The sequence below is a fragment of the Trachypithecus francoisi genome, unplaced genomic scaffold, assembly GCF_009764315.1.
Source record: "Trachypithecus francoisi isolate TF-2019V2 unplaced genomic scaffold, Tfra_2.0 Lachesis_group12, whole genome shotgun sequence".
In the NCBI taxonomy this organism is placed as follows: Eukaryota; Metazoa; Chordata; class Mammalia; order Primates; family Cercopithecidae; genus Trachypithecus; species Trachypithecus francoisi.
Window position 1 is genome coordinate 112,555,132 of NW_022681457.1, and position 25,794 is coordinate 112,580,925.

A 25,794-nucleotide genomic window follows, 5' to 3' on the forward strand; every position below is an offset into this window, starting at 1 on the left:
TCTTCTCTTTCTCTCTTTTTTTTCCCCACTTTTTCGTATTGTTCCAAGTGTTTTTGCGGCGAGGATAATCTTTTTGTTTTTGTTTTTGGAGACGGTGTCTCACTCTGTCGCCCAGGCTGGAGTGCAGTGGCATGATCTCGGCTCACTGCCACCTTGCAACCTCCGCCTCCCGGGTACAAGCAGTTCTCCTACCTCAGCCTCCTGAGGAGCAGGGATTACAGGCATGCGCCATCACCCCCGACTAGTTTTTGTATTTTTAGTAGAGAGGGGGTTTCACCATGTTGGTCAGGCTGGTCTCGAACCCCTGACCTCGTGATCCGCCCGCCTTGGCCTCCCAAAGTGCCGGGATTACAGTAGAGAGCCACCGCGCCCGGCGAGAGGATAGTCATTTTTACAGCAACAAAGTTGTGTGTGTGTTTTTAAATCTTGGGGCTGTTGAATCCATCAGTAGCAAAGGGGCCCAACACGTGTTCGGTTTGGCAGGGTCGATGTTTTTTTCGCGAGTGAATTGGATGCTTCCAGTCCTCCCCAGACCCCTGCACTTAACTCTACTGGACTTCACTCTTCTGGCCTGGGAACCGGTGGCCCGCCCCCGGCAGCTTCTGTCCCGCCCCCGCCGTGGCTCCGCCCCCTTCTCTCCGGCCCGCTTCTCTCTCCTCCCTCCGCCCTCCCGTTTTCCATCTGTCGTAAAAGACACGGCGACGCTTGACGGCCGACGGCGTTTGACGGCTGGAGGCCACCGAGAAGAAGGAGGAAGCAGCGGTGGCTGCTGCTGCGGCGGTTGCAGCGGGCGTCGGGGGGGGCGCCGCGGTCCGGGCCGGGCAGTGAGGCGCGGGCGGCCGGGCCGGTGGGCTGGGCGGCGGGCCCGGCGGCCGCCCCCGCGCCCTTGCCCGCGCCTGGCGGCCCGATGTGGCTGCAGCAGCGGCTGAAGGGGCTGCCAGGACTGCTGTCGAGCAGCTGGGCCCGCCGCCTCCTCTGCCTGCTCGGCCTCCTGCTGCTGCTTTTGTGGTTTGGGGGGTCCGGCGCGCGGCGGGCGGCGGGCGGCCTGCACCTGCTTCCCTGGTCCCGCGGTGAACCGGGCGCCGCCGAGCCGTCTGCTTGCCTGGAGGCGGCCACCCGCGCCTGGCGCGGCCTGCGGGAGCGCGGCGAGGCGGTACCGCTGGGCCCTGGAGTGCCGGCCCTGGTGGCCAACGGCTTCCTGGCTCTGGACGTGGCCGCCAACCGGTTGTGGGTGACCCCCGGGGAGCGAGAGCCCGCCGTGGCGCCGGACTTCGTGCCCTTCGTGCAGCTGCGCCCGCTGAGCGCGCTGGCTGAAGCTGGAGAGGCGGTGCTGCTGCTGCGGGAGGGGTTGCTGCGCCGCGTGCGTTGCCTGCAGCTCGGGTCCCCAGGTCCTGGCCCCGTGGCCGCCGGCCCCGGGCCCGCCTCCGTCTCTGGCCTTGCCGCGGGGTCCGGCCGCGACTGCGTGCTGCTGCAAGAGGACTTTCTGGCGCACCGGGGCCGACCCCACGTCTACCTGCAGCGCATCCAGCTCAACAACCCCACGGAGCGCGTGGCCGCGCTGCAGACTGTGGGGCCCACTGCCGGCCCAGCCCCCAAGGCCTTCACCAGTACCCTAGAGAAGGTCGGAGACCATCAATTCCTCCTCTACTCAGGCCGGTCCCCGCCTACGCCCACTGGGTTGGTGCACCTGGTGGTGGTGGCCGCCAAGAAGCTAGTGGACCGCCTCCAAGTGGCTCCCAAGACGCAGCTGGATGAGACGGTGCTGTGGGTGGTGCACGTCTCTGGCCCCATTAACTCCCAGGTGCTCAAAAGCAAAGCAGCCAAGGAGCTCAAGGCGCTGCAGGACTTGGCCCGGAAGGAAATGCTGGAGCTCTTGGAGATGCCAGCCGCGGAGCTTCTTCAAGACCACCAGCTCCTCTGGGCTCAGCTCTTCAGCCCAGGTGAGTCCTGGTCAGCACTTGGTCCACCCTAGATATGTCCCTCCAAAATCTGCAGAGGTGACACTGAAGGTGATGGTGGGGTGGTTAAAACTTGGGCTTGGCGTTTCACCAGAGGTTGAATCTCTGCTCAACCGCCTAGTGTCTGTGCGACCTTGGGATTCGTCGCCCAATCTCTCTGGGCCTGTATTTAATAACAATAACGCCTACCTCAGAAGGTTTTTATGAGACTGTAGTGGAAATTTGAATGTAAAGGTCAGGTCTTTCTGCTATTTGTTCTGGTAGGTGGGGCCTGATTTGAGCAGAGTGAAGTGTTTTAGAGTCAGTTTGCAGAGGTGAAACCAGCAGGTGGATCCCGATTCTTTGCTCAGCTCTGCAGTCGGCCTGGTGACAGATGTGGGCTTCTTGACATAACCCCTGCTAGGCTGAAGTGCGTCCTGGCATTTGTGACTGCAACTGGTTCACAGGTTGGAGAATGCCTTCTTTCAGCAGGTTGAGATGCTCCCGCCCAATGAAAACTCTCCTCTCTGTTGACTGTTAAAGAAAAGAAAATCCCGTTCTGGATGAGAGAGGGGTTTTGGTTTCCAGGGCTCCTATTGTCTGAACCCTTGTGTTTGGTTGCTCAGAGAGTTGAGTTCATTCAGCAAGTATCTATTGAATGCTTCTGCCAGGGCTGTTCTATGCATGGGGGGTGCAGATGGGAACCAGAGTTCCTGTTCTCATGGTGCTTGCTGAAATGCTAGTTGGGAGGAAGGCAGACATTAGAAAAGTGAAAATTAAAATTAAAATAAGACAGTTTTTTAGGCTAGAACGTGCTGGCAGGGCGCGGTGGCTCACGCCTGTAATCCCAGCACTTTGGGAGGCTGAGGCAGGTGGATCACCTGAGATCAGGAGTTCAAGACCAACCTGGCCAATGTGGCGAAACCTTGTCTCTACTAAAAATACAGAACTTAGCCTGACCTCGCGTGATCCGTCCACCTCGGCCTCCCAAAGTGCTGGGATTACGGGTGTGGGCCACTGTGCCGGGCAAGAGGATAGTCATCTTTACAAAACAATGTCGTGTGTGTATGTGTTTTTAAATCTTAGGGCTGTTGAATCCATCAGTAGCAAAGGGGCCCAACACGTGTTTATTCAGCAAGTATCTATTGAATGCTTCTGCCAGGGCTGTTTTATGCATGGGTGGTGGCCTGCACCTGTAGTCCCACTACTCAGAGGCTGAGACAGGAGAATCACTTGAACCTGGCAGGCGGAGGCTGTAGTAAGCTGAGATCGTGCCACTGCACTCAAGCCTGGGCGACAGAGTAAGACTCTGTCTCAGTAAATAACTAAATACATATATAAAGCTACAGGACTGGAGAGAGAAAGGACAGAGAGGAGAAGTGGCCTGACACTGGCCTCAGCACTGGTGACTGATCTGGCGCAGGAGGTCTGACCATAGGGTTGGCACCAAGTCCTGGCTAAATCTGTGTTCCTCTGGGCTCTGGCACCAGGCCCCACTACTTTTTAACAGGCTTCTAGATTTCAGGCCCACAGGCTCAAGTTGGTCATGTAAACAAGACAGGTGACTTTCTCCCATACTTTAGGGAGTCGGGCACCGCTGTCTTTATCACTAAGGCACACCTCACTCCTCTGCTGCCCTTGGTCTTTATTTCATATGCTCTGCCTCCCAGCTGTCCTTCCCCCTTAACGTGCAGCTTTCATTTGCAGGAGTGGAAATGAAGAAGATCACTGATACCCACACGCCGTCTGGCCTGACCGTGAACCTGACACTCTACTACATGCTCTCCTGCTCGCCAGCCCCGCTGCTCAGCCCCTCCCTGAGCCACAGGGAGCGAGACCAGATGGAGTCGACGCTCAACTATGAAGATCACTGCTTCAGCGGCCACGCCACCATGCACGCCGAGAACCTGTGGCCGGGACAGCTGTCCTCTGTCCAGCAGATCCTGCAGCTCTCCGACCTGTGGAGGCTGACCCTCCAGAAGCGTGGCTGCAAGGGGCTGGTGAAGGTCGGCGCCCCAGGTATCCTGCAGGGCATGGTGCTCAGCTTTGGGGGGCTGCAGTTCACGGAGAACCACCTCCAGTTCCAGGCTGACCCCGACGTGCTGCACAACAGCTATGCATTGCATGGCATCCGCTACAAGAACGACCATATCAACCTGGCCGTACTGGCGGACGCCGAGGGCAAGCCCTACCTACATGTGTCTGTGGAGTCCCGCGGCCAGCCTGTCAAGATCTATGCCTGCGAGGCGGGCTGCCTGGACGAGCCAGTGGAGCTGACCTCGGCGCCCACGGGCCACACCTTCTCGGTCATGGTGACACAGCCCATCACGCCACTGCTCTACATCTCCACCGACCTTACACACCTGCAGGACCTGCGGCACACGCTGCACCTCAAGGCCATTCTGGCCCATGATGAGCACATGGCCCAGCAGGACCCTGGGCTGCCCTTCCTCTTCTGGTTCAGCGTGGCCTCCCTCATCACCCTCTTCCACCTCTTCCTCTTTAAACTCATCTACAACGAGTACTGTGGGCCTGGAGCCAAGCCCCTCTTCAGGAGTAAGGTAGGAAGCCGCTGTCTGGTCGAAACCCGAGACCTCGGCCTTGCTCTCAGCCCTGTGTCTCGGAAGGGGCTGGCCTGGCGAGGGGGGGTGAGGCCTGGGCAGGAATGGGTGTCCTGATGCCCTCAGCCCTTGACACCAGAGAGAGAGTGCAAGTGTTTTGAGAGGAGACGACAAGGAAGGGAAAGCTGTGGAAATCCAGGTGTGAATTGATGGTCTTCTGGCTTCCCAGGGCAGCCCTCCCCTCCTCCCCCATCATACATCTCAGCATTTAAAAATAACTGCAAGCCGGGTGTGGTGGCTTGTGCCTGTAGTCCCAGCTACTTGGAAGGCTGAGATGGGAGGATCACTTGAGCCCAGGAGTTTGAGGCTGCAGTGAACTGTGATTGTGCCACTGCACTCTAGCTTGGGCAACAAAGCAAGACCCTGTCTCAAAAAAGCAAAAAACAAAACAAAAAAGCAAATAAAAGTAAAAAAAAAAAAATTAGAGGCAGGGCCTGGTGGCTCATGCCTGTAATCTCAACACTTTGGGAGGCTGAGGTGGGAGGATCCTTTGAGCCCAGGAGTTTGAGACCAGCCTGGGCAGGAAAACGAGGACTTGTCTCTACAAAAAATTTAAACATTAGCCAGGTGTGGTGGTGCACGCTTGTCTCAGCTACTCAGGAGGCTGAGGTGGGAGGATCACTGAGCCCTGGAGTTTGAGGCTGCAGTGAGCTGTGATTACACCATTGCACTCCATCCCAGGTGACAGAGTGAGACCCTGTCTAAAAATAATAATGAGGCTGGGTGCAGTGGCTTACGCCTATAATCCCAGTACTTGGGGGAGGCTGAGGCAGGCGGATCACCTGAGGTCAGGAGTTCAAGCCTGGCCAACATGTTGAAACCCTGTCTGTACTAAAAATACAAAAATAGCCAGGCATGGTGGTGCACACCTGTAATTCCAGCTACTCGGGAGGCTGAGGCAGGAGAATTTCTTGAACTCAGGAGGCAGAGGTTGCAGTGACCCGAGATCATGCCAGTGCACTCCAACCTGGGCGACAGAGTGAGACTGTCTCAAAAAAATAATAATAGTAATAATAAAATAAAAATAACTGCAACAAGCCCCTAGATTGACTTGAAACCTCTGTCTGAACTGCTGGCGGGATCCCCAGCTTCCCCCCATGTGCCTGTTCATGCCATGCAGAGGTCAGCCCCTTGTTCCAGGCCTTGGACCAGAGTGGCCATCTCCTTAGCATAGGACACAGGACAGAAGCATTCCCCTCCAGTTTCCTGAGACATGTTTGCCCCTGGTAGCGGGGATTTTGGCCATTGCTGCGAGACTGTCATTGGGGCAGCATCTTGGGATCAGCATTGCTGGCACGGGGTGAGGCTGCTTACTGTGCCCTGCCGCCCGGCCTTCTGTGCTTTCCCCGGAGAAAGACCAGCAGGGATTCTAGGGGGAGGCCTTTGTTAGCAGTTGTAGAAGAAAATGTTTCCCACAGAGCTGAGCTTTTTCCCTTCCTCTTCTCTCCTCCCTCATCCCCCTGTCTCCTCCCCTCTACTCTTCCTCCCATCTCTTCTCTTCTTTTCTCCATTATCTTCTCTTTTTAAACTGTAGTGACAGTAGAGAGGTATATTAGGCTCTGCGTCTATGCTCCCAAGTAGTCAAAGAGCCCAGATCCTACCCTGGAGAAATGGGAAGTGCCCCTCACATCCACAGGGATGCCTGTGGCTTCTAGTTTCTGGCCCAAGACCAGGACTTGGAAAAGGAAGCAGAACTTGACCTGAAAGAGCAGAAGAGTGGGAGACAGGGCTGAGTTCCTCAAGTTCGAAGAACAGATCAAAAGTCAGATCAAAAAGGACCGCACAGAGGCCTTCCTTGTGAGCTGCCTCTGAACTAGCTACACTAGGACAGGCGCCAAATGTGCATCGTGTGGGTTTTGCTGTCTGTTTGGCAGGCGGCTGCTTTTCCCTGCTGCTCGGTGGCTTCTCTGCCCTCGCTCTTGAGGGCACCTTCGGTTCCCCCCCCAGTTGGGGAAATGAGCCAGACTACCTTCGTGGGGTACTGAGCGATCTCTCAACAGACGCAGGCTGAAGCTGGGCCGTGCCAGAGCGGAGCCAGTGAACACTCAGCTCCAGAAGGGCCCAGGCTACTGAGTCCGTGGTCATTCTGCAAGGCTGGGTCAGAGCCAGGGTGTGGTGCCGCTAGGGGTGTCTCCATAGGCTATTTCTGTAGCTGGCCACTGGGGTTGGCAGTGAACAATAATCACACTTGTTTTGTGAATTGAACAGGAAGATCCCAGTGTCTGAGTGAACTAACAGTCCTGCTTTCAGCCACCATTTGCACAAGACACCCAGCACTGAAAGTCCTGCTGCCAGGAGCAAGGGATCCTTTGGAAGCACCCGCCCTTTGTGCCTTGTTGGGGGAAACCAGTGACGCAGAAGCGAATGTGGATACACCAGAGTTTGCATTGGAAGGAACGAGTGTCACGTGGGGAGGGAAGGGGCCAGTGGACCTTTTGTAAGCTTTCCACTCAATAAAACGAACCTGTATGGCAAATACTTGAAATGGAACTCACTCCTTCCACTTTCCCCCTTTCTTCTGTCCCAGGAAATAGACCGTCTTTTGAAAAGACTCTTGTCTAGGGAAAGTTCTGTCCTTTTCTGAATTTATCGTGTTCTTTCTTGATGAAGTTTTAATTTATTTTTGTTGAGATTTTGCTAGATGGCTTTTGCATCCCCTGTAGATGGTGAGTGTTGGCAGGGATGTCCGTCTCAGCCTTCGGAGGCCCCACGGTCCCGAGGCTGGGCCGGGGTCCCCAGGGTGGCTGGGCTGCTGCCTGTAGGAGGCTGCGGGTTGCGCTGTCATCCTCGGGTTTGCACGCCCTTTCTTATGAGCCTGTGGACATCTGTGGTTTTGTACTTTGGGGCTTCAGGGGAGGTGTTTAACTTTCTAGTGATTGATGATTGTCAGGTTTTGAAATACCAAAGCTCTTTTGTTCTGTTTTTAAATAAATATCTTTCAAATTTCCATGACCGGTTTGTGTGTGGTTAAAACCTGGAGACATGCACCACGTCTGCCCTCAGCACTAGATCTGTCAGAAGCAGGACGCCCACCCGGCCCGGCTGCCACAACGCCATTCCTTTCCCTTATGTTCTACGTCTCTTCAAAGGAGTCCGCCCGGAAGGTGTGTTGGTGGCCGCCTTTCTGCTCGCCAGGGGGTTTCTGAGTGGCCCTGCCGAGTGGGCTGCTTCTTGAATTACCCTGGCTCCTTCCCTGGTAAGGTGCCCTCTCCCCTACCTGCCCTAAAGAGCCAGGGTTCTCCTGCCCTGGTTTTGCTGGCTATAGGACGTCAGCAAGACAAACCCTGAGTGGTCCTTCTCCAGATTGTCTGCTGAAGCCACCATCAGATGCCTCCCCTCTGTGGGGAGGAGAAGGGAACTGTCTACTCCTGGGACCAAAAAGGGGCTGAGCCGGGCGTGGCAGTCCACCTGCAGGGCTGTCCTCAGCGTCTCGGCGTTTAGACTGTTTCTCTGCGTTCCCAGACAGCATTTTAAGCGGCATGACTCACTGGGAAGCCTGGTCTGCCTGCAAAGGAGCCAAATGTCTGGCCCACAGCTGATGGTTACGAGAGTAAACAGGGGGCTCAAGCTCTGCTCTTAGTGGCACTGGCTCCCCAGTTCCTTCTGTCCATGCAGCACCTTCTCCCCTGGATTGTGCAGAGCTATGACATGTGATTTTCCAGCCATGGGCCACGGGCTGGTTCACCTATTGCAGAGTGGGAGCCTCCTGGGGTGCAATTGGTGTCATTTACAGTGTGACATTAGACGGAAAACTGTTGGACCACAAGAACTGCAGCTCTCATTCCTTTTTGAACTTGGAACTGGGCATGTTGTAGGCTCCCATAAATGTAAAACAAGGCCAGGTGTGGTGGCTCATGCCTGTAATCCCAGCACTTTGGGAGGCTGATGTGGGTGGATCACTTGAGGTTGGGAGTTCGAGACCAGCTTGACCAACATGGAGAAACACCGTCTCTACTAAAAATACAAAATTAGCTGGGCGTGGTGGTGCATGCCTGTAATCCCAGCCACTCGGGAGGCTGAGGCAGGAGAATCGCTTGAACCTGGGAGGCGGAGGTTGCGGTGAGCCAAGATCGTGCCATTGCACTCCAGCCTGGGCAACAAGAACGAAACTGTGTCTCAAAAAAACAGTAAAACCTATGTATGTGGTGCCTAAGAAATAATGATTAGAATGTCCATAAACTGAGGTTTGTAAAGTACAGCTCTGATTAAGTGCTCACCATACGTGTTAGATATTTCTTTTTTTTTTTTTTTTTTTTTTTTGAGACGGAGTCCTGCTCTGTCGCCCAGGCTGGAGTGCAGTGGCCGGATCTCAGCTCACTGCAAGCTCCGCCTCCCGGGTTTACGCCATTCTCCTGCCTCAGTCTCCGGAGTAGCTGGGACTACAGGCGCCCGCCACCTCGCCCGGCTAGTTTTTGTATTTTTAGTAGAGATGGGGTTTCACCGTGTTAGCCAGGATGGTCTCGATCTCCTGACCTCGTGATCCGCCCGTCTCGGCCTCCCAAAGTGCTGGGATTACAGGCTTGAGCCACCGCGCCCGGCACGTGTTAGATATTTCACATCAGCACGGCCTTTTGGGGTGAAGAGGTTGCTGGGGGTTAAGATCCCAGTTTGAGAGATGTGGAACCTGAACCTCACACAGTGAATCATTTGTCCAAGGCCACGTGACCATCAAGTGACTGGAGTGCAAACTCTGCCTCGATGCTGGTGCAGGCTTGCTCAGAGTCCCCACGCTGCCATTTCTCCCCACGGCGTGCGTCTGATGGCTTCGGTGGCATGGCTCAGTGTCCACAGGGCTTCCAGTTGGCCACCATGGTAGAGAGGAGATGCTGGTGGTCCACAGTGGAGCAGGCCAAGCAGTAACCCTAGTGGGTCCCATCTGCATGGTCCAGTGGAGGCTGGCTGCACACAGAGAGCCTTTTTCTTTTTTTTCTTTTTTTTTTTTGAGACAGAGTCTCGCTGTTGCCCAGGCTGGAGTGCAGTGGCATGATCTCAGCTCACTGCAAGCTCTACCTCCCGGGTCCACACCATTCTCCTGCCTCAGCCTCCCAAGTAGCTGGGACTACAGGCGCCCGCCACCTCGCCCGGCTAGTTTTTTTTATATTTTTAGTAGAGATGGGGTTTCACTGTGTTAGCCAGGATGGTCTCGATCTCCTGACCTCATGATCCACCCGCCTCAGCCTCCCAAAGCACTGGGATTACAGGTGTGAGCCACTGCGCCCAGCCACAGAGAGCCTTTTTAAAGTTGCTTCTTCAGGGCCTGAAATCTGGTGTGGAAAATTTAATTGCATACGATCTGAAACTTCCCAACAGCTGAAACATTGGTTTGGAAATGTGTTCACTCCCTGAAAATCTACCTGCACCCCATACATCTGTCCCATCTCACATCTTCTCAGCCACGTTTTTTTTTTTTTTTTTTTTTTGAGATGGGGTCTCATTCTGTTGCCCAGGCTAGAGTGCCATATGGTAATCTCAGCTCACTGCAACTTCCTCAGGTTCAAGCGATTCTCCTGCCTCACTCAGCCTCCTGAGCAGCTGGGATTACAGGCATGTGCCACCACACCTGGCTAATTTTTGTATTTTTGGAAGAGATGGGGTTTTACCATGTTGACCAGGCTGCTCTCGAACTCCTGACCTCAGGTGATCCACCCTCCTCTGCCTCCCAGTGTGCTGGGATTACAGGCTGGAGCCACCGCACCCGGCCTCTCTCAGCCACGTTGACTCCTGCCATTGTGGCGGCAGCCAGCTCTGCACGGGTATGAGTGTCCTGGCAGCACCCAGCATCAGCCTCTGTCATCTTTAGGAAGCTGCGAGGCACTCAGGCATATGTCGCCTTGAAGCATGTAAATGGTAACACCATTTGGGGCCACGCTTCACCCGTGGGACATGGAGCCAGTAGACACAAGCTGTCCTCTTCTGTCCCTGGCGTGGACAATTCTGAGGCATACTTTATTCGGCTTCTCAGAAGGTGCTACGGTTTGGATATGGTTTGTTGACATTTGGCCCTCAGTGTGGCAGTGTTGGGAGGTGGGCCTTTGTGGGAGGTGTTTGGGTCACATGAGTGGATCCCTCCTGGAGGGCTTGGCATCCTCTCTCAGGAATGAGTGAGTTCTTCCTCTTGTGGGAATGGATTAGTTCCCAGGAGAGCAGGTTGTTATAAAACCAGGAAGCCCCTCGGGTTTGCTTCTTTACACGTGTCTGCTTCCCCTTCAACCTTCTCCACCATGCTAGGAGGCAGCAAAGAAGCCAGGCAGATGCTGGCACCATGCCCTCGAATTTCTCAGCCTGCAGAGCCGTGAGCTACATAAACCTCTTTTCTTGACTGGCGCGGTGGCTCACTCCTGTAATCCCAGGACTTTGGGAGGCGAAGGCAGGTGGATGACGAGGTCAGGAGATCGAGACCATCCTGGCCAACATGGTGAAACCTTGTCTCTACTGAAAATACAAAAATTGGCCGGGCGCAGTGGCTCATGCCTGTAATCCCAGCACTTTGGGAGGCGGAGGAGGGCAGATCACGAGGTCAGGAGATCAAGACCATCCTGGCTAACTCAGTGAAACCCTGTCTCTACTAAAAATACAAAAAAATTAGCCGGGCGTGGTGGTGGCCGCCTGTAGTCCCCGCTACTCGGGAGGCTGAGGCAGGAGAGTGGCGTGAACCCGGGAGGCGGAGCTTGCAGTGAGCTGAGATCGCGCCACTGCACTCCAGCCTGGCAACAGAGCGAGACTTCGTCTCAAAAAAAAAAAAAAAAAAATTAGCTGGGTATGGTGGTGCATGCCTGTAATCCCAGCTACATGGGAGACTGAGGCAGGAGAATTGTTTGAACCAGGGAGTCGAAGGTTGCAGTGAGCCAAGATCATGCCACTGTACTCCAGCCTGGCAACAGAACGACACTCCATCTCAAAAAACAAAAACAAAAACAAAAAAACCTCTTTTCTTTATAAATCACCCAGCCCTAGGTATTCTGTTATAGCAACATGACATGGACTAAAACAGAAGGTCCCCACAAGATCAAGCCCCGGGTAGGAGACCCAAGCTAAGGCACTAATCAAGAGGCCTGTGGCTCCTCTGGACGATTTTTCTAGGAGGAAGTGGGATTCTCCATGGCCATTGACATGGGCTGAATTGTGTCCCCTCCTTAAATGTCTATGTTGAAATCTTTTTTTTTTTTTGAGAACTGTGAGTGCACCCAGGCGGGAGTGCAATGACATGAACATGGCTCACTGCAGCCTCAACCTCCTGGGCCCAGGCAATCCTCCTATCTCAGCTCCCCCAAGTACCTGGGACTACAGGTGTGCACCACCACACCTGGCCAGTTTTTGTATTTTTTTGTAGAGATGGGGCTTTGCCATGTTGCCCAGGCTAGTTTCAAACTCCTGAGCTCAAATGATCCACCTGCCTCAGCCTCCCAGAGTGCTGGGATGACAGACATGAGCCACCATACCAGGCCCCTGCATTGACGTTCTAACTTCCAATGTGATAGGATTAGGAAGTGGCGCTTTCAGGAGGGTTCTTAGTTCATGAGGGTAGAGTCCTCATGAATGGGATTAGGGCCCTTCTAAGGGGGCCCCACAGAGCTGCCTCACCCTCTTTCCACCATGTGAGAATGCAACGAGAAGACAGCAGTCTGCAACCGGAAAGAGGGGCCTCACTAGAACCCAACCATGCTGGCACTGTGATTTCGAACTTCAGCCTCTGGAACTAGGAGAAATCAATTTCTGCTGTTTTGAAGCTGCCCAGACTATGGTATATTGTTAGAACAGCCGGAATAGACCAATACGGGCATATCTTTCCAGTGGAGAAATGGAACTCTTCTCTGGTGATAACAAACCAAGAATACAGAGAGTCATAGGACTGTGGATGCTTTTTTTTCTTTTTTTTTCTTTAGTCAAGGTCTCGCTCTGTTGCCCAGGCTGAAGTGCAGTGGTGTAATCACAGCTCACTGCGGCCTCAACCTCATGGGCTCAAGAAACCCTCCCACCTCAGCCTCCTGAGTAGCTGGGACTATAGGCACAAGCCACCACGCCTGGCTAATTTTTTTTTGTATATTTTGTAGAGACAGAGTTTCACCATGTTGCCCAGGCTGGTCTCACACTCCTGAGCTCAAGCAATCCGCCCACCTCGGTCTCCCAAAGTGCTGGGATTACAGCCATGAGCCACCGTGCCTGGCCAAATAAATCTTAGGGTATTTCTGGTGAGGAGTAACCAGCTTCTGACCGAGCACAGTGGCTCACATCTATAATCCCAGCACTTCGGGAGGCGGAGACAGGAGGATCTCTTGAGCCCAAGACTTCCAGACCAGCCTGAGTGATATAGTGAGACCTTGTCTCTACAGAAAATTTTAAAAATTAGCTGAGCATGATGGTGGTGCGCACCTGTGATTCCAGTTACTTGGGAGGCTAAGGTGGGAGGATCGCTTGAGCCCAGGAGGTGGAGGTTGCAGTGAGTCAAGATCACACCACTGTACTCCAGCCTATGTGACAGAGTAAGATCCTATATGAAAACAAAACAAAACAAAACAAAAACAAACAAAAAAAACACAAAACCTCAGCTTTCCTACCCAAAGAGCTGAGGCTTACCTCTCCAGAAGCAGATCAACTTCTGCCAGGCGGGGACGGTTAGTCCTTTTCATCCCAGAATCTCTCTGGGCAGGGAAGGCTTGAGGAGCCACTGAAGAGCAGGTGGGACATTGGTGGACGGCACTTACTTCCAGGCTTGTTAAACTGGTGTGGGGAGCTTAGCCCTGGTGTGAGAGCAGATCCTCTCTAGGAATCTTTTTTGACTGGAACACAAAGGGGAACAACACAGACACATCTCAGCGAATGCAGCCTGCAGGAGAGACAGACGAGTGTCGACGGAGGATTACCCAGGTGCCGAGGCAAGAGACTGCAGGCACAAACTGTTTCAGTATAATAAAACAGTTAGAATAGTTATAATACAAATTAGATAGAGAGATGATCATGGACATTATAAATCATTAGTATGAACATTATTAATCATTAGCTTTTAATATTATTCTTTGTTGTATAACCAAGGAATAACCGGTGGGTATAGGGTCAGGTGCTGAAGGGACATTGTGAGAAGTGACCAAGAAGGCAAGAGGTGAGCCCTCTTATCACACCCACATAAGGGCCTCTTGAGGGCTCCTTGGTCAAGCGGTAACGCCAGTGTCTGGGAAGACACCCATTACTTAGCAGACCGGGAAAGGGAGTCTCCTTTCCTTGGAGGAGTCAGGAACAATCTGCTCCACCAGCTTCTCGTGGAAGGCTGGATATGACCCAGGCCTGCCCGCAGTCATCCGGAGGCCTAAACCCCTCCCTGTGGTGCTGTGCTTCAATGGTTACGCTCCTTGTCCACTTCCATGTTCCTCCCGTACTCCTGGTTCCTCTTTGAAGTTCTTAGAAGATAGCGGTAGAAGAAATAGTGAAAGTCTTAAAGTCTTTGATCTTTCTGATAAGCGCACAGAAGAAAACGCTGATGTATGCTGCCTTCCCTTTCTGCTTCGGCTACCTAAAAGGGAAGGGCCCACTGCCCCATGATCACGTGACTTGCTTGACCTTATCAATCACTTGGACAACTCACCCTCCTTACCCTGCCTGCCCCTTGTCTTGTATACAATAAATATAAGCGTGCCCAGCCATTCGGGGCCACTACCGGTGTCCTTGTCTTAGTGGTAGTGGTCTCCCGGGCCCAGCTGTTTTCTATTTATTTCTTTGTCTTGTGTCTTTATTTCTTACGATCTCTCGTCTCTGCACACGGGGAGAACACCCGCCAAGCCCCATAGAGCTGGACCCTACAGATGAGAAACTGGATGATGATACTGCGGTCAGGGCTGTGGAACTATGGGGCAGGGACATCTAACCTCTCCTTGAAAGTCAGGGAGGTCTTCCTGAAGGAAAGTGAAACCTCTAATCTGGAAACTGAAAGATGATGGGAGTCAGCCAAGCTAAATAGTGGAGAGCCTGAGTGAATGAATGCACAGAGGTGGGTGGGTGTAGGGAAGCCAGGGAGCCTTTATTTTGAAACAGGGTCTCCCTCTGTCTCCCAGGCTGGAGTGCAGTGGTACAATCACGGCTTACTGCAGCCTCGAGCTCTTGGGCTCAAGTGATCCTCCCACCTCAGCCTCCTGAGTAGCTAGGACCACAAGTGCATGCTACCACACCCGGCTAATTTTTTAAAAATGTTCTGTTGGCCGGGCGCGGTGGCTCAAGCCTATAATCCCAGCACTTTGGGAGGCCGAGACGGGTGGATCACGAGGTCAGGAGATCGAGACCATCCTGGCTAACACTGTGAAACCCCGTCTCTACTAAAAAATACAAAAAACTAGCCGGGCGACGTGGCGGGCGCCTATAGTCCCAGCTACTCGGGAGGCTGAGGCAGGAGAATGTCGTGAACCCGGAAGGCGGAGCTTGCAGTGAGCTGAGATCCGGCCACTGCACTCCAGCCCGGGCAACAGAGCAAGACTCCGTCTCAAAAAAAAAAAAAAAAAAAAAAAAAAATTGTTCTGTAGAGATGGGGCCTCGCCATGTTGCCTGGGCTGGCCTCAAACTCCTGGGCTCAAGCGATCCTCCCGCCTTGGCCTCCAAAAGTGTTGGATTACAGGTGTGAGCCACTGCACCCACCCAAGAATTGGATTTTTTTTTTTTTTTTTTTGAAACGGAGTCTCGCTCTGTTGCCCAGGCTGGAGTGCAGTGGCCAGATCTCAGCTCACTGCAAGCTCCGCCTCCCAGGTTCACGCCATTCTCCTGCTTCAGCCTCCTGAGTAGCTGGGACTACAGGTGCCCGCCACCTCGCCCGGCTAATTTTTTGTATTTTTGAGTAGAGACGGAGTTTCACCATGTTAGCCAGGATGGTCTCGATCTCCTGACCTCGTGATCCGCCCGTCTCGGCCTCCCAAAGTGCTGGGATTACAGGCTTAAGCCACCGCGCCCGGCCAAGAATTGGATTTCTTTGCCCGCATCACTGTCTTCTAGGGACAAAGGGTGGGCTCCGGCCCTAATTCACGGCAACAGTGACATTAGAGATCATCATTCCTTCCATGGACGTATCCCTTCTCTCCTTATTACTGTCATAATTTTAGCCAGTCTACAGTTACGCTGAAAACTGAAGAACGGTTTTATCACCATGTTTTACAAAGTGCAAATTGAGACCTGGTGAAAAACAGTGACTTGCTAAAGGTCAAAGAGAGGTCATTCATGGAGTTGGGTGGTGGCACCCTTGCAGGATGTACCCGCAGCCAGTGGTGGGTTAATCATTACCTCCGCTAACAGCTTGTGATGGTTAACATTAAGTGTCAACTTGGCCCAGCGCAGTAGCCCACGCCTGTAATCCCAGCACTTTGGGAAGCCGAGGCGTGTGGATCCCTTGAGGTCAGGAGCTCGAGACTGGCCTGGCCAACATGGTGAAACCCCGTCTCTACTAAAAATGCAAAAAATTAACCGGGTGTGGTGGCGGGTGCCTGTAACCCCAGCTACTTGGGAGGCTGAGGCAAGAGAATCGCTTGAACCTAGGAGACAGAGGTTGCAGTGAGCCGAGATCGTGCCATTGCACTGCAGCCTGGGTGACAGAGCGAAACTTCATCTCAGAAAACAAAAAAAAAGTCTCAACCTGATTGCATCGAAGGATGCAAAGTATTGTTTCTGGGTGTATCTGGGTGTTTCTGGGTGTGGCCAGAATAGGTTAACATTTGAGTCAGTGGACTGGGACAGGAAGACCCACTCATAGTGTGGGGGACATCATCCAGTCAGCTGCCAGCACAGCTAGAAAAAGCAGGCAGAAGAAGGTGGAAAAAGCTGATTCACTGGGTCCTCTGGGCTTCATCTTTCTCCTGTGCTCGAGGCTTCCTGCCCTTGAACATCAGACTCCAAGTTCTTTGGCTTTTGGACTCTTGGACTTACACCAGTGGTTTGCTGGGGGCTCCCAGGCCTTCGGCCACAGATTGAAGGCTGCACTGTCAGCTCCCTACTTTTAAGGTTTGGGGACTGAACTGAGCCACTGCTAGCTTCCTTGCTCCTCAGCTTGCAGACGGCCTATCATGGGACTTGACCTTGTGATCATGTGAGTCAATTCTCCTTAATAAAGCCCCTCTCATATATACGTAGATCCTGTTAGTCCTGTCCCTCTAGAGAACCCTGACTAACACACACGTGGAGGAGAGCTCTGAAAACCCGGGCCAGGGACCAGCGTGACTGCTCTGTGGCTGTCCCAGGAGACAGCAACGCTGGGCAAGTTTGCTCGTGAGAAAGGCTGAGGCTTCTCTCAGAATAAAACCTTGGGAAGAGACAACTATACAGCATTCCCAGGGGCCGGCGCAGTGGCTCACACCTGTCATCCCAACACTTTGGGAGGCCAAGGCGGGCGGATCACCTGAGGTCAGGAGTTCGAGACCAGCCTGGCCAATATGGCGAAACCCCATCTCTACTAAAAATACAAAAATTAGCCAGGCGTGGTGGTGGCGCCTGTAATCCCAGCTACTTGGGAGGCTGAGGCAGCAGAATCGCTTGAACCCGGAAGGCAGAGGTTGCAGTGAGCCAAGATCATACCACAGCACTCCAGCCTGGGCGACAAGAGCAAGACTCCATCTCAAAACAAACAAAACCTTTCTCTTGTCATGTAACCCATACATACACATACTATGTACCCACAAACATAAAAGTCAAAAATTTAAGACAAAACGAAAACAACAGAAAACCTTTTTTTGAGGAGTCCCTAGGCTTCACCAGTTTGTCAAAACTGGAGCTTGATTGCTGAGACTTTATTTGCATACCCACAATGCATTGTGCACCAAATAATTTTCATCTTTAAAATTACTAGATGCCTTTTTTCCTTCAATCTATCTTTCCCGAAACTGAGACTGCTGTTCCAGAATTGTCTGAAGAAAAAGGCAGAAGTCAATAGCTCTTTTGGGCAGAAAGAAAGTTACCATTAGCCCGTTGGGAGTAGTCCTTACCTGAGAACTGAGGGCCGCCCACCACAGCTATACAGGAGTTTATCTTTTAAATCACATAAATCTTTTGCTTTTTACGAAAGATTTCAGTGGGGAAAAAAAAAACTGAGTTTTACGCTAGTTTTTTGTAGGCCTTGCATTCTTAGTGCGGTTTCTTTGAGCAGATTTAAAAGTACGCACGCTAGAAAACTGTTATGAGGGTTCTTCTATGTTTTGAAACAAGGAACAAACTCAAAAACTCCAGTGTTTAATTTAGGAGGGGAATCAGAGCTGGCTTTTGGAGGAACAGCTGATGTTGGGGGAAAAGGACAATTACCCTCCTACATAGCTTGAATGGGGCTCCAGTGGGGGGGCGGGCTGGGCGGCTGCTTCAGGGCATGAGCCTAGGGTCAGAATTTTGTTTTGTGTTGTTTTGTTTTTGAGATAGAGTCTCGCTCTGTCGTTCAGGCAATGGAGCGACTTCGGTTCACTTCAACCTCCGCCTTCCAGGTTCAAGCGATTCTCAGCCTCCCGAGTAGGTGGGATTACAGCTAATTTACCGGCTAATTTTTGTATTTTCAGTCGAGACGGGGTTTCTCCATGTTGGCCAGGCCAGTCTCGAACTCCTGAGCTCAGGTGATCCGCCTGCCTCGGCCTCCCAAAGTGTAAGGATTACAAGCGTGAGCCACCGCGCCCAGCCTAGGGGTCAGGATTTTTGCTATGGATTTCCTCCCTCCTTTACCGGGACAGACCCTGCTAGTTTTCCTTCCTCAATACTCAACGTCTCCCTAGAATCTCCCATCACTAGCAGGGCTGGAGGCATGACTACATTTCCCAGCCTCCCTTGCGGTTGAGACGAATTCTAGCCAATGGGAGTGGCTGGAAAATTCACTTTCTCTTGCGTTTCATCAAACCGGTTGGGTCTCGGGAGGACTAGCTGCGCGCCGGGCACCGCTCCTCAGGCGGGGATACTGGGTAGAAGAGCTCGGGGCTGTCTCCTTCTTCACGGAGAATCCGGTGGGAGCAGCGGGGGAGCTCGCCCAGAGCCCCTGCTTCATTTGATCGGATAGTCCAAGCTGTCCCCAACCTTTCTGGCACAAGGGACCCGGTTCGTGGAAGACAGTTTTTCCAAGGGCGGAGGAAGGGTGGGTACGGGATGTGGACAGTTTCAGGTTGAAACCAGTTCCCCCTCAAGTCATCAGCCATTAGACTCATTAGGAGTACGCACCTAGATCCCTCGTATGCGCAGTTCACAATAGAATTCCTGCTCCTAGGAGAATCTGATGCCCCACTGACCTGACAAAATGAGGAGGTCAGGCGGTAGTGTTCGCTTACCAGCGGGTAACTCTCTGTCGGTCAGTGGCGGGGTTGTAAAGCCCTGTTCCTTGGTCAAAAGCAGTAAGCCACCCCAACGTATCACGGTAGCAACTTCCCAGAGATGCAACATAACTACTATACTAACGCGTACTATGTAACAAAGTGAACTTCTAGAAAATACGCTTTTGTATTAAACACACTTTGCATGGCTTATGAATTACTACTGAACACATATTTAATATAAGTCTACTTTTAGTAACACAGAAGTAAGCCCTGCTAAAAATGCAAGGCCTCAAAAAATTGGCTTAAAACTCAGAGTTGTTCCTCTCCACGGAAATCTTTAGTAAAAGGCGAAAGATTTATGCGATCTGAAGAGAAACCAGAGTATGGCTGAGGTGTCCGGCACGCAGTTCTCAGGTAACGACTACTCCCAACAGGCTAATGGTAACTTTCTCTCCGTCCAAAAGAGCTAGTGACTTCTGCCTTTTTCTTCAGAAAATTCTGAACAGCAATCTAGGTGTCGGGAAAGATAGGTTGAAGGAAAAAGGGGAGTAATTTTAAAGACAAACATTATTTGGTGCACAATGCATTGTGGGTATGCAAATAAAGCCTCACCAATCGCGCTCCAGTTTCAGGAAATACCTTAAATGGTTCATGCGTTTTAGCGCTGCGCCTGAGGCCACCACCGGGGGGCAGAGCAGAGTCTGCTCCCAGAAGAAAAAGGCTGATTTTATCTGCTTTACTTACAGTGGGCGAGCTATGAGGTCGGTGCAAAAGTAATTGCGGTTTTTGCAATTTAATTGCAAAACTAACCTAATAAGTAAACAATTTTTTTGAACTTAAAAAAAAAGTGAAAAAAAAAAAAATTATCTTGGCTGGACTCCGTGGCTCACCCTTGTAATCCCAGCACTTTGGGTGGCTGAGGCGGGCTGATCGACTGAACTAGGGGTTTGAGACCAGCTTGGGCAACATAATGAGAGCCTGTCTCCAAAAAAAAAAAAAAAAAAAAAAAAAATGCTTACACTTATAGCCACTCCAGACCTACTGAAGCCCTGGGGATTGGGCCCAGCCCCCTGAGTCTGAACTCATCCTCCATGTGATTCTAATGGAGGCTACATTGAGAACCTCTGTTGGGCAACTGTTCTGCCTGAAATAGGGAGAGTGAGTTTGGGAGACACATTACTGGCTGAGCAGGGGAAGGCCTGGGGAAGGCCGTGAAATGAGGAGAGAAAAGGCCAGGGAAGGTGGCCTTTTCCCACCACCTTCCCACCAGGGGGATGGTGGCATGAAAGGAGGGGGCAGTGCAGAAGCTTGTGAAAGAGACTAGAGAAATTCAGGGAGGAAGAAGGAAAACCTGGACGGGGAGCCGTACAGAAACCGAGGGCAGAGAAGTTTCCTGGCTGGGTGCAGTGGCTCACGCCTGTAATCCCAATACTTTGGGAGAGAGGAAGGGAACAGTAGGTGAGGAGGGGCAGGAGATGGGGAGGGGGCGGTAGCTGGCTCCTGGTTGCAGAAGGGAAGGAGGAGCGGTGCAGGTGTCTCCCCGCGGTGATCCTGGTCCATGGAGCCCGGGCCCACTCCCAACCCCCATTCTCTCACTCCCCTGCAGCCCCTCCTTTGCTGATCCCTATTTCCCTCCATCTTCTCACCTGGGAAGATCCCAGGGCCCCGTCTTTCCAGCCTCTGCCCTGTAGCAACTGAACTGCTGGAAAAATCCCACAGCAAGGGAACCTCCGATACAGGCCTCCACTTCACCTGTTTCTCTCATTGGCTCCATTTCCCCCCTCAAGATGTCCCTTTTAGGCCAAGTGCGGTGCTCACACCTGTAATCCCAGCACTTTGGGAGGCGGAGGCAGGGGGATCACCTGACGTCAGGAGTTTGACACGAGCCTGGCCAACATGGCAAAACCCTGTCTCTACTAAACATACAAAAAATAGCTTGATGTGTTGGTGTGTGCCCGCAATCCCAGCTACTTGGGAGGCTGAGGCATAAGAATCACTTGAACCCAGGAGGTGGAGGTTGCAGTGAGCCGAGATTGCACCATTGCACTCAAGCCTGGGGGACAAGAGCAAAACTCCATCTCAAAAAACAAACAAACAAAAAAACGAACACACAAACACCCCTTATAACCCTTCTCTCCCCTTATCTTCCCGCTCTGCAACTCACTGTGTCAGCCCACAACATCCCAGGGGCTTCCTTGAGAGGCCAGACGCCCTCATCTTCCCAGCCCGCAGCAGCCGCATCTGCCTCATCTTCTGCCTCCTCCCATGAATGGCCCTCCTCCTGGGCTTTGAACCCCGACTCCACAAAGATGGTGCCTCTTCCATGCAGTCCCCCAGCAGCACCCTCCGTGTCCCTCCCGCTGTGGCCGTTTGAATGTCGTGGCCCCTCACACATCCACAGGCTGAAATGTAATCTCCAAGATGATGGCGTTGATAGGTGGGGCCTCTGGGAGGTGATTGGGTCATGGATGGGATCAGTGTCCTTATAAAAGGGTTTGAGGGAGCGAGTTTGTGCCTTTTACCCTCCCATCAAGTGGGGACACAGGGAAGGTGCCATCCATGAGGAACAGGCCTTCACTAGACCACAAATCTGCTGGTGCCTGTGATATTGGACTTCCCAGCCTCCAGAACTGTGAGCAATAAATACATTTCTGCTGTTTATAAATTACCCAGTTTAAGGTATTTTGTCATAGCACCTGAACTAGGACACCCCCCCCTACTGGCTCATCTTCTAGACGGATAAGTAGGCTTCCTTGTCTCCTAACCTGAGAGAGAGAGGGGTGAAGGAGGAAGTGAGGAAGGAAGAAAGACTTCCTAAACCTCATCACCATCAGCCACAACAAAGCAAAGCACTTTTACTTTGTATTTCTGTTAAAAAAAAAAAAAAAATCTGATGGAAATCTCTCTAGTAAAAAGAAACTTGGGGCCGGGCCCAGTGACTCAGACCTGTAATCCCAGTACTTTGTGAGGCCAAGGCGGGCAGATCCCCTGAGGTCAGGAGTTCGAGACCAGCCTGGCCAACATGGTAAAACCCCCGTCTCTACTAAAAACACAAAAATTACCTGGGCATGGTGGGCGCCTATAGTCCCAGTTACTTGGGAGGCTGAGGCAGGAGAATCGCTTGAACCCTGGAGGCAGAGGTTGCAATGAGCCGAGATTGTGCCACTGCATTCCAGCCTGGGAGACAGAGCAAGACTGTCTCAAAAAAAAAAAAAAAGAAAGATTTCCAAACAGGGACTCAAACAGATGCCTCTACATGAGCATTGTTCATAACAGCCCAAAGATGATAACAATCCCAGTGTCTATCAGCTGATTAGTGGATAAACGAAATGTGGTTTATCCATACAATGGAATACTATTCAGCCGTAAAACAGAGGGAAATTCTGGTACACACTGCATTGTAGATGAACTGAGGATGTATGCTAAATGAAAGAAGCCAGCCACAAAAAGGCATAGATTGTATGACTGTACTTCGGTGAAATATCTAGAAGAGGGGATAATAGGAGTTCTTGGGTATTGCATAGAGTTTCTGTTTGGGGTGATGAAAAATTTTGGAAATGGATGGCAGTAATGGTATTACAACATTGTGAATGTTTAATTTATTTTTAGTTTTTAGAGATGAGGTCTTGCTCTGTTGCCCAGTTAATTTTTATTTTTTATTTTTTATTTTTATTTTTTGTAGAAATGAGGTCTCACTATTTTGGCCAGGCTTAATTTGTTTAGTTTTATTTTTTGTGGACCTGGAATCTTGCTATGTTGCTCAAGCTGGTCTCAAACTTCTGGCCTCAAGTGATCCTCCTGTCTCAGCCACCCAAGGTGTTGGGATTACAGGTGTGAGCCACCACGCCTGGTCCCTTTTCCCTGATCAGGGACAATGCGTTGTTATGTGTGATATTTGGTGTGATTTTTTTGTTTGTTTGTTTGTTTTAGGTGGAGTCTCGCTCTGTCGCCAGACTCTCGAGTGCAGTGGCGTGGTCTCAGCTCACTGCAACCTCCAACTCCCTGGTTCAAGTGATTCTCCTGTCTCAGTCTCCCAAGTAGTTGGAATTACAGGCACACGCCACCATGCTCAGCTAATTTTTTGTTGTTGTTGTTGTGGTTGAGATGGAGTCTCGCTCTGTCGCCCAGGCTGGAGTGCAGTGGCCGGATCTCAGCTCACTGCAAGGTCTGCCTCCCGGGTTTACGCCATTCTCCTGCCTCAGCCTCCCGAGTAGCTGGGACTACAGGCGCCCGCCACCTCGCCCGGCTAGTTATTTTGTATTTTTTTTAGTAGAGACGGGGTTTCACCATGTTGGCCAGGATGGTCTCAATCTCCTGACCTCATGATCTGCCTGCCTCAGCCTCCCAAAGTGCTGGGATTACAGGCATGAGTCACCTCGCCTGGCCTGGTGTAAGATTTTAGCATGTAGCCTGTATTAGTTATGTTAGGGAAATTTCCTTCTATCATCAGTTTTCTCTGTGCTGAGTTTTTGTTATCAAATGCTTTTCAGAATCTATTGAGATAGTTGTATAAATTTTCTCCTTTGAATTCAGCGATATGGTGAATTACATTGCTAGACTTTTGTTTTGTTTTGTTTTGTTTGAGACCGAGTCTCACTCTGTTGCCCAGGCTGTAGTACAGTGGCAGGATCTCGGCTCACCATAACCTCCACCTCCCAGGTTCAAGCGATTCTTGTGCTTCAGGCTCCTGAGTAACTGGGATTACAGGTGTGCACCACCATGCCTGGCTGGTTTTTCTATTTTTAGTAGAGATGGGGTTTCGTCATGTTGGCCAAGCTGGTTTCAAACTCCTGACCTCAGATGATCCACCCACCTTGGACTCCCAAAGTGCTGGGATTACAGGCATGAGCCACTGCTCCTGGGCCATTGCTAGATTTTTGGATGTTAATTACTTTTGCATTCCTGAGATAAGGCCCATTTAAGTCATAATACGTTTTTCCTTATAATTTGATTCTTCCTTTCTCTTTTTTTGCGACAGTGTCTTGTTCCATCGCCAAGGCCGGAGTGCAGTGACTCAATTTCAGCTCACTGCAGCCTCAACCTCCCAGACTCAAGCAATCCTTCCCCCTCAGCCCCTCAAGTCGCTGGGAATACAGGCATGCACCACCACCCTCGGCTAAGAGTTTTTCTTTTTGAAAATGAAAAATGCAAGACTCAAAGATCAAAACTATGTAAAAACATATGTTGCCCAGGCTGGTCTCTAACTCCTGGGCTTAAGTGATCCTCCCAACTCCCAAAGTGCTGGGATTTCAGGCATGAGCCCCTGCACCCAGCCCATTTTCAATAGTTTCTAGTTTAAATTTTCTGTGTGTGTGTGTGTTTTGTAACAATAACCACACACACACAGTTTATTTCCTCTTCTTTTTTTTTTTCTTTCTTTTTTTGAGATAGAGTCTCACTCTGTCGCCCAGGTAGGAGTACAGTGGTGTGATCTCGGCTCACTGCAGCCTCCGCCTCCTGAGTTCAAGCATTTCTCCTGCCTCAGACTCCTGAGTAGCTGGGATTATAGGCGCCCACCACCACACGTGGCTAATTTTTGTATTTTTAGTAGAGGCATGGTTTTACCATGTTGGCCAGACTGGTCTCGAGCTCCTGACCTCAGGTGATCCACCCGCCTCGACCTCCCAGAGTGCTGGGATTACAGGTGTAAGCCACCATGCCCGGCCCACACTTTTTTTTTTTTTGAGATGGAGTCTCACTCTGTTCCCCAGGCTGGGGTGCATTGGCAAGATCTTGGCTTACTGCAACCTCCAACACCCTAGGTTCAAGTGATTCTCCTGCCTCAGCCTGCTGAGTAGCTAGGATTACGGGTATGTGCCATCACGCCTGGAGACTTTTTGTATTTTTAGTAGAGACAGGGTTTCACCATGTTGGCCAGGCTGTTCTCAAACGCCTGACCACAAGTGATCTGCCCTCCTCAGCCTCCCAAAGTGCCGGGTTTATAGGCATAAGCCACCGTGCCTGGCCTGAAACTTCTACTTTTAAAAGTAGAGCTTCAATTCCAGCTGCATAGAGCATGGAATTGTGGAATCAGGGTACTTGAGTAAAGTCTGAATCTCAGCCAAAGCCAGGGAGATTTGAAACCGAGGAGAAAATGCCAGGAAGCCCCGCCAGCTCTGACGAGTTCGGACGAGTGAAACCTGTTCCTGCAGGTACCAAAGCCCAGAATGTCAGCAAAGCAGCATGGACTGTGAGAGGCTTGTCTCGGGTCCCATCTGTGGGTTGCCAAAATGTCAACCTAAAATCATCACAAGGGTTAGAATCTAATGTAAAGAGTGTTTATTCAAGCACAAGGCATGAGGATGGACAACCTGGAAACACCAACTCCAAAGGAATGCTCAGTGTTCCCAAGTAGACAGAGACAGGGGAGTTTTTAGCAGGATTATAGCATTTTTCTTTTCCTCTTTCCTTCCTTCCTTCCTTCCTTCCTTCCTTCCTTCTTTCTTTCTTTCTTTTTTTTTTTTTTGAGATGGAGTCTCGCTCTGTCGCCCAGGCTGGAGTGCAGTGGCCGGATCTCAGCTCACTGCAAGCTCCGCCTCCTGGGTTCACGCCATTCTCCTGCCTCAGCCTCCCGAGTAGCTGGGACTACAGGTGCCGCCACCGCGCCCGGCTAATTTTTTTGTATTTTTAGTAGAGACGGGATTTCACCGTGTTAGCCAGGATGGTCTCGATCTCCTGACCTCGTGATCCACCCGCCTCGGCCTCCCAAAGTGCTGGGATTACAGGCTTGAGCCACCGCGCCTGCCCTCTTTCCTTCTTTCTTTCTTTCTTTCTTTCTTTCTTTCTTTCTTTCCTTTCTTTCTTTCTTTTTTTCTTTCTCTTTCCTTTCTTCTTTCTTTTCTCTTGCTCTGTCGCCCAGGCTGGAGGACAGTGGTGTGATCTCGGCTCACTGCAACCTCCGCCTCCCGGGTTCCAGTGATTCTCCTGCCTCAGCCTCCCAAGTAGCTGGGACTACAGGCACCTGCCACCACGTCTGACTAATTTTTGTATTTTTAA

General features: G+C 51.6%; 1 protein-coding gene and 2 non-coding genes across 5 annotated transcripts; 2 read left to right on the top strand and 1 right to left on the bottom strand.

Annotated features, from left to right (window-relative positions):
- Positions 1-623: 623 nt before the first annotated feature.
- KIAA2013 (KIAA2013 ortholog) lies at positions 624-7,505 on the top strand. 3 transcript variants are annotated; one of them, XM_033228334.1, is made up of 3 exons: positions 624-1,940; positions 3,645-4,498; positions 6,767-7,505. In XM_033228334.1, exons 1-3 carry the CDS (start codon positions 908-910, stop codon positions 6,782-6,784), a joined length of 1,905 nt encoding a protein of 634 aa, XP_033084225.1. In that variant the 5' UTR covers positions 624-907; the 3' UTR covers positions 6,785-7,505. The 3 variants fall into 3 exon arrangements, with proteins under 3 accessions (XP_033084225.1, XP_033084224.1, XP_033084226.1); XM_033228333.1 differs by lacking the exon at positions 6,767-7,505 and adding an exon at positions 5,679-6,755; XM_033228335.1 differs by lacking the exon at positions 6,767-7,505 and having other exon boundaries at positions 725-1,940; positions 3,645-4,964.
- A 10,026-nt stretch (positions 7,506-17,531) lies between these two features.
- On the top strand, positions 17,532-17,649 carry LOC117094135. Its single transcript, XR_004441443.1, has one exon. It is a non-coding gene; the product is annotated as a U5 spliceosomal RNA (small nuclear RNA).
- Positions 17,650-19,064: 1,415 nt separating this feature from the next.
- LOC117094132 lies at positions 19,065-19,183 on the bottom strand. The gene has a single exon (XR_004441440.1). It is a non-coding gene; the product is annotated as a U5 spliceosomal RNA (small nuclear RNA).
- Between the last annotated feature and the right edge of the window lie 6,611 nt (positions 19,184-25,794).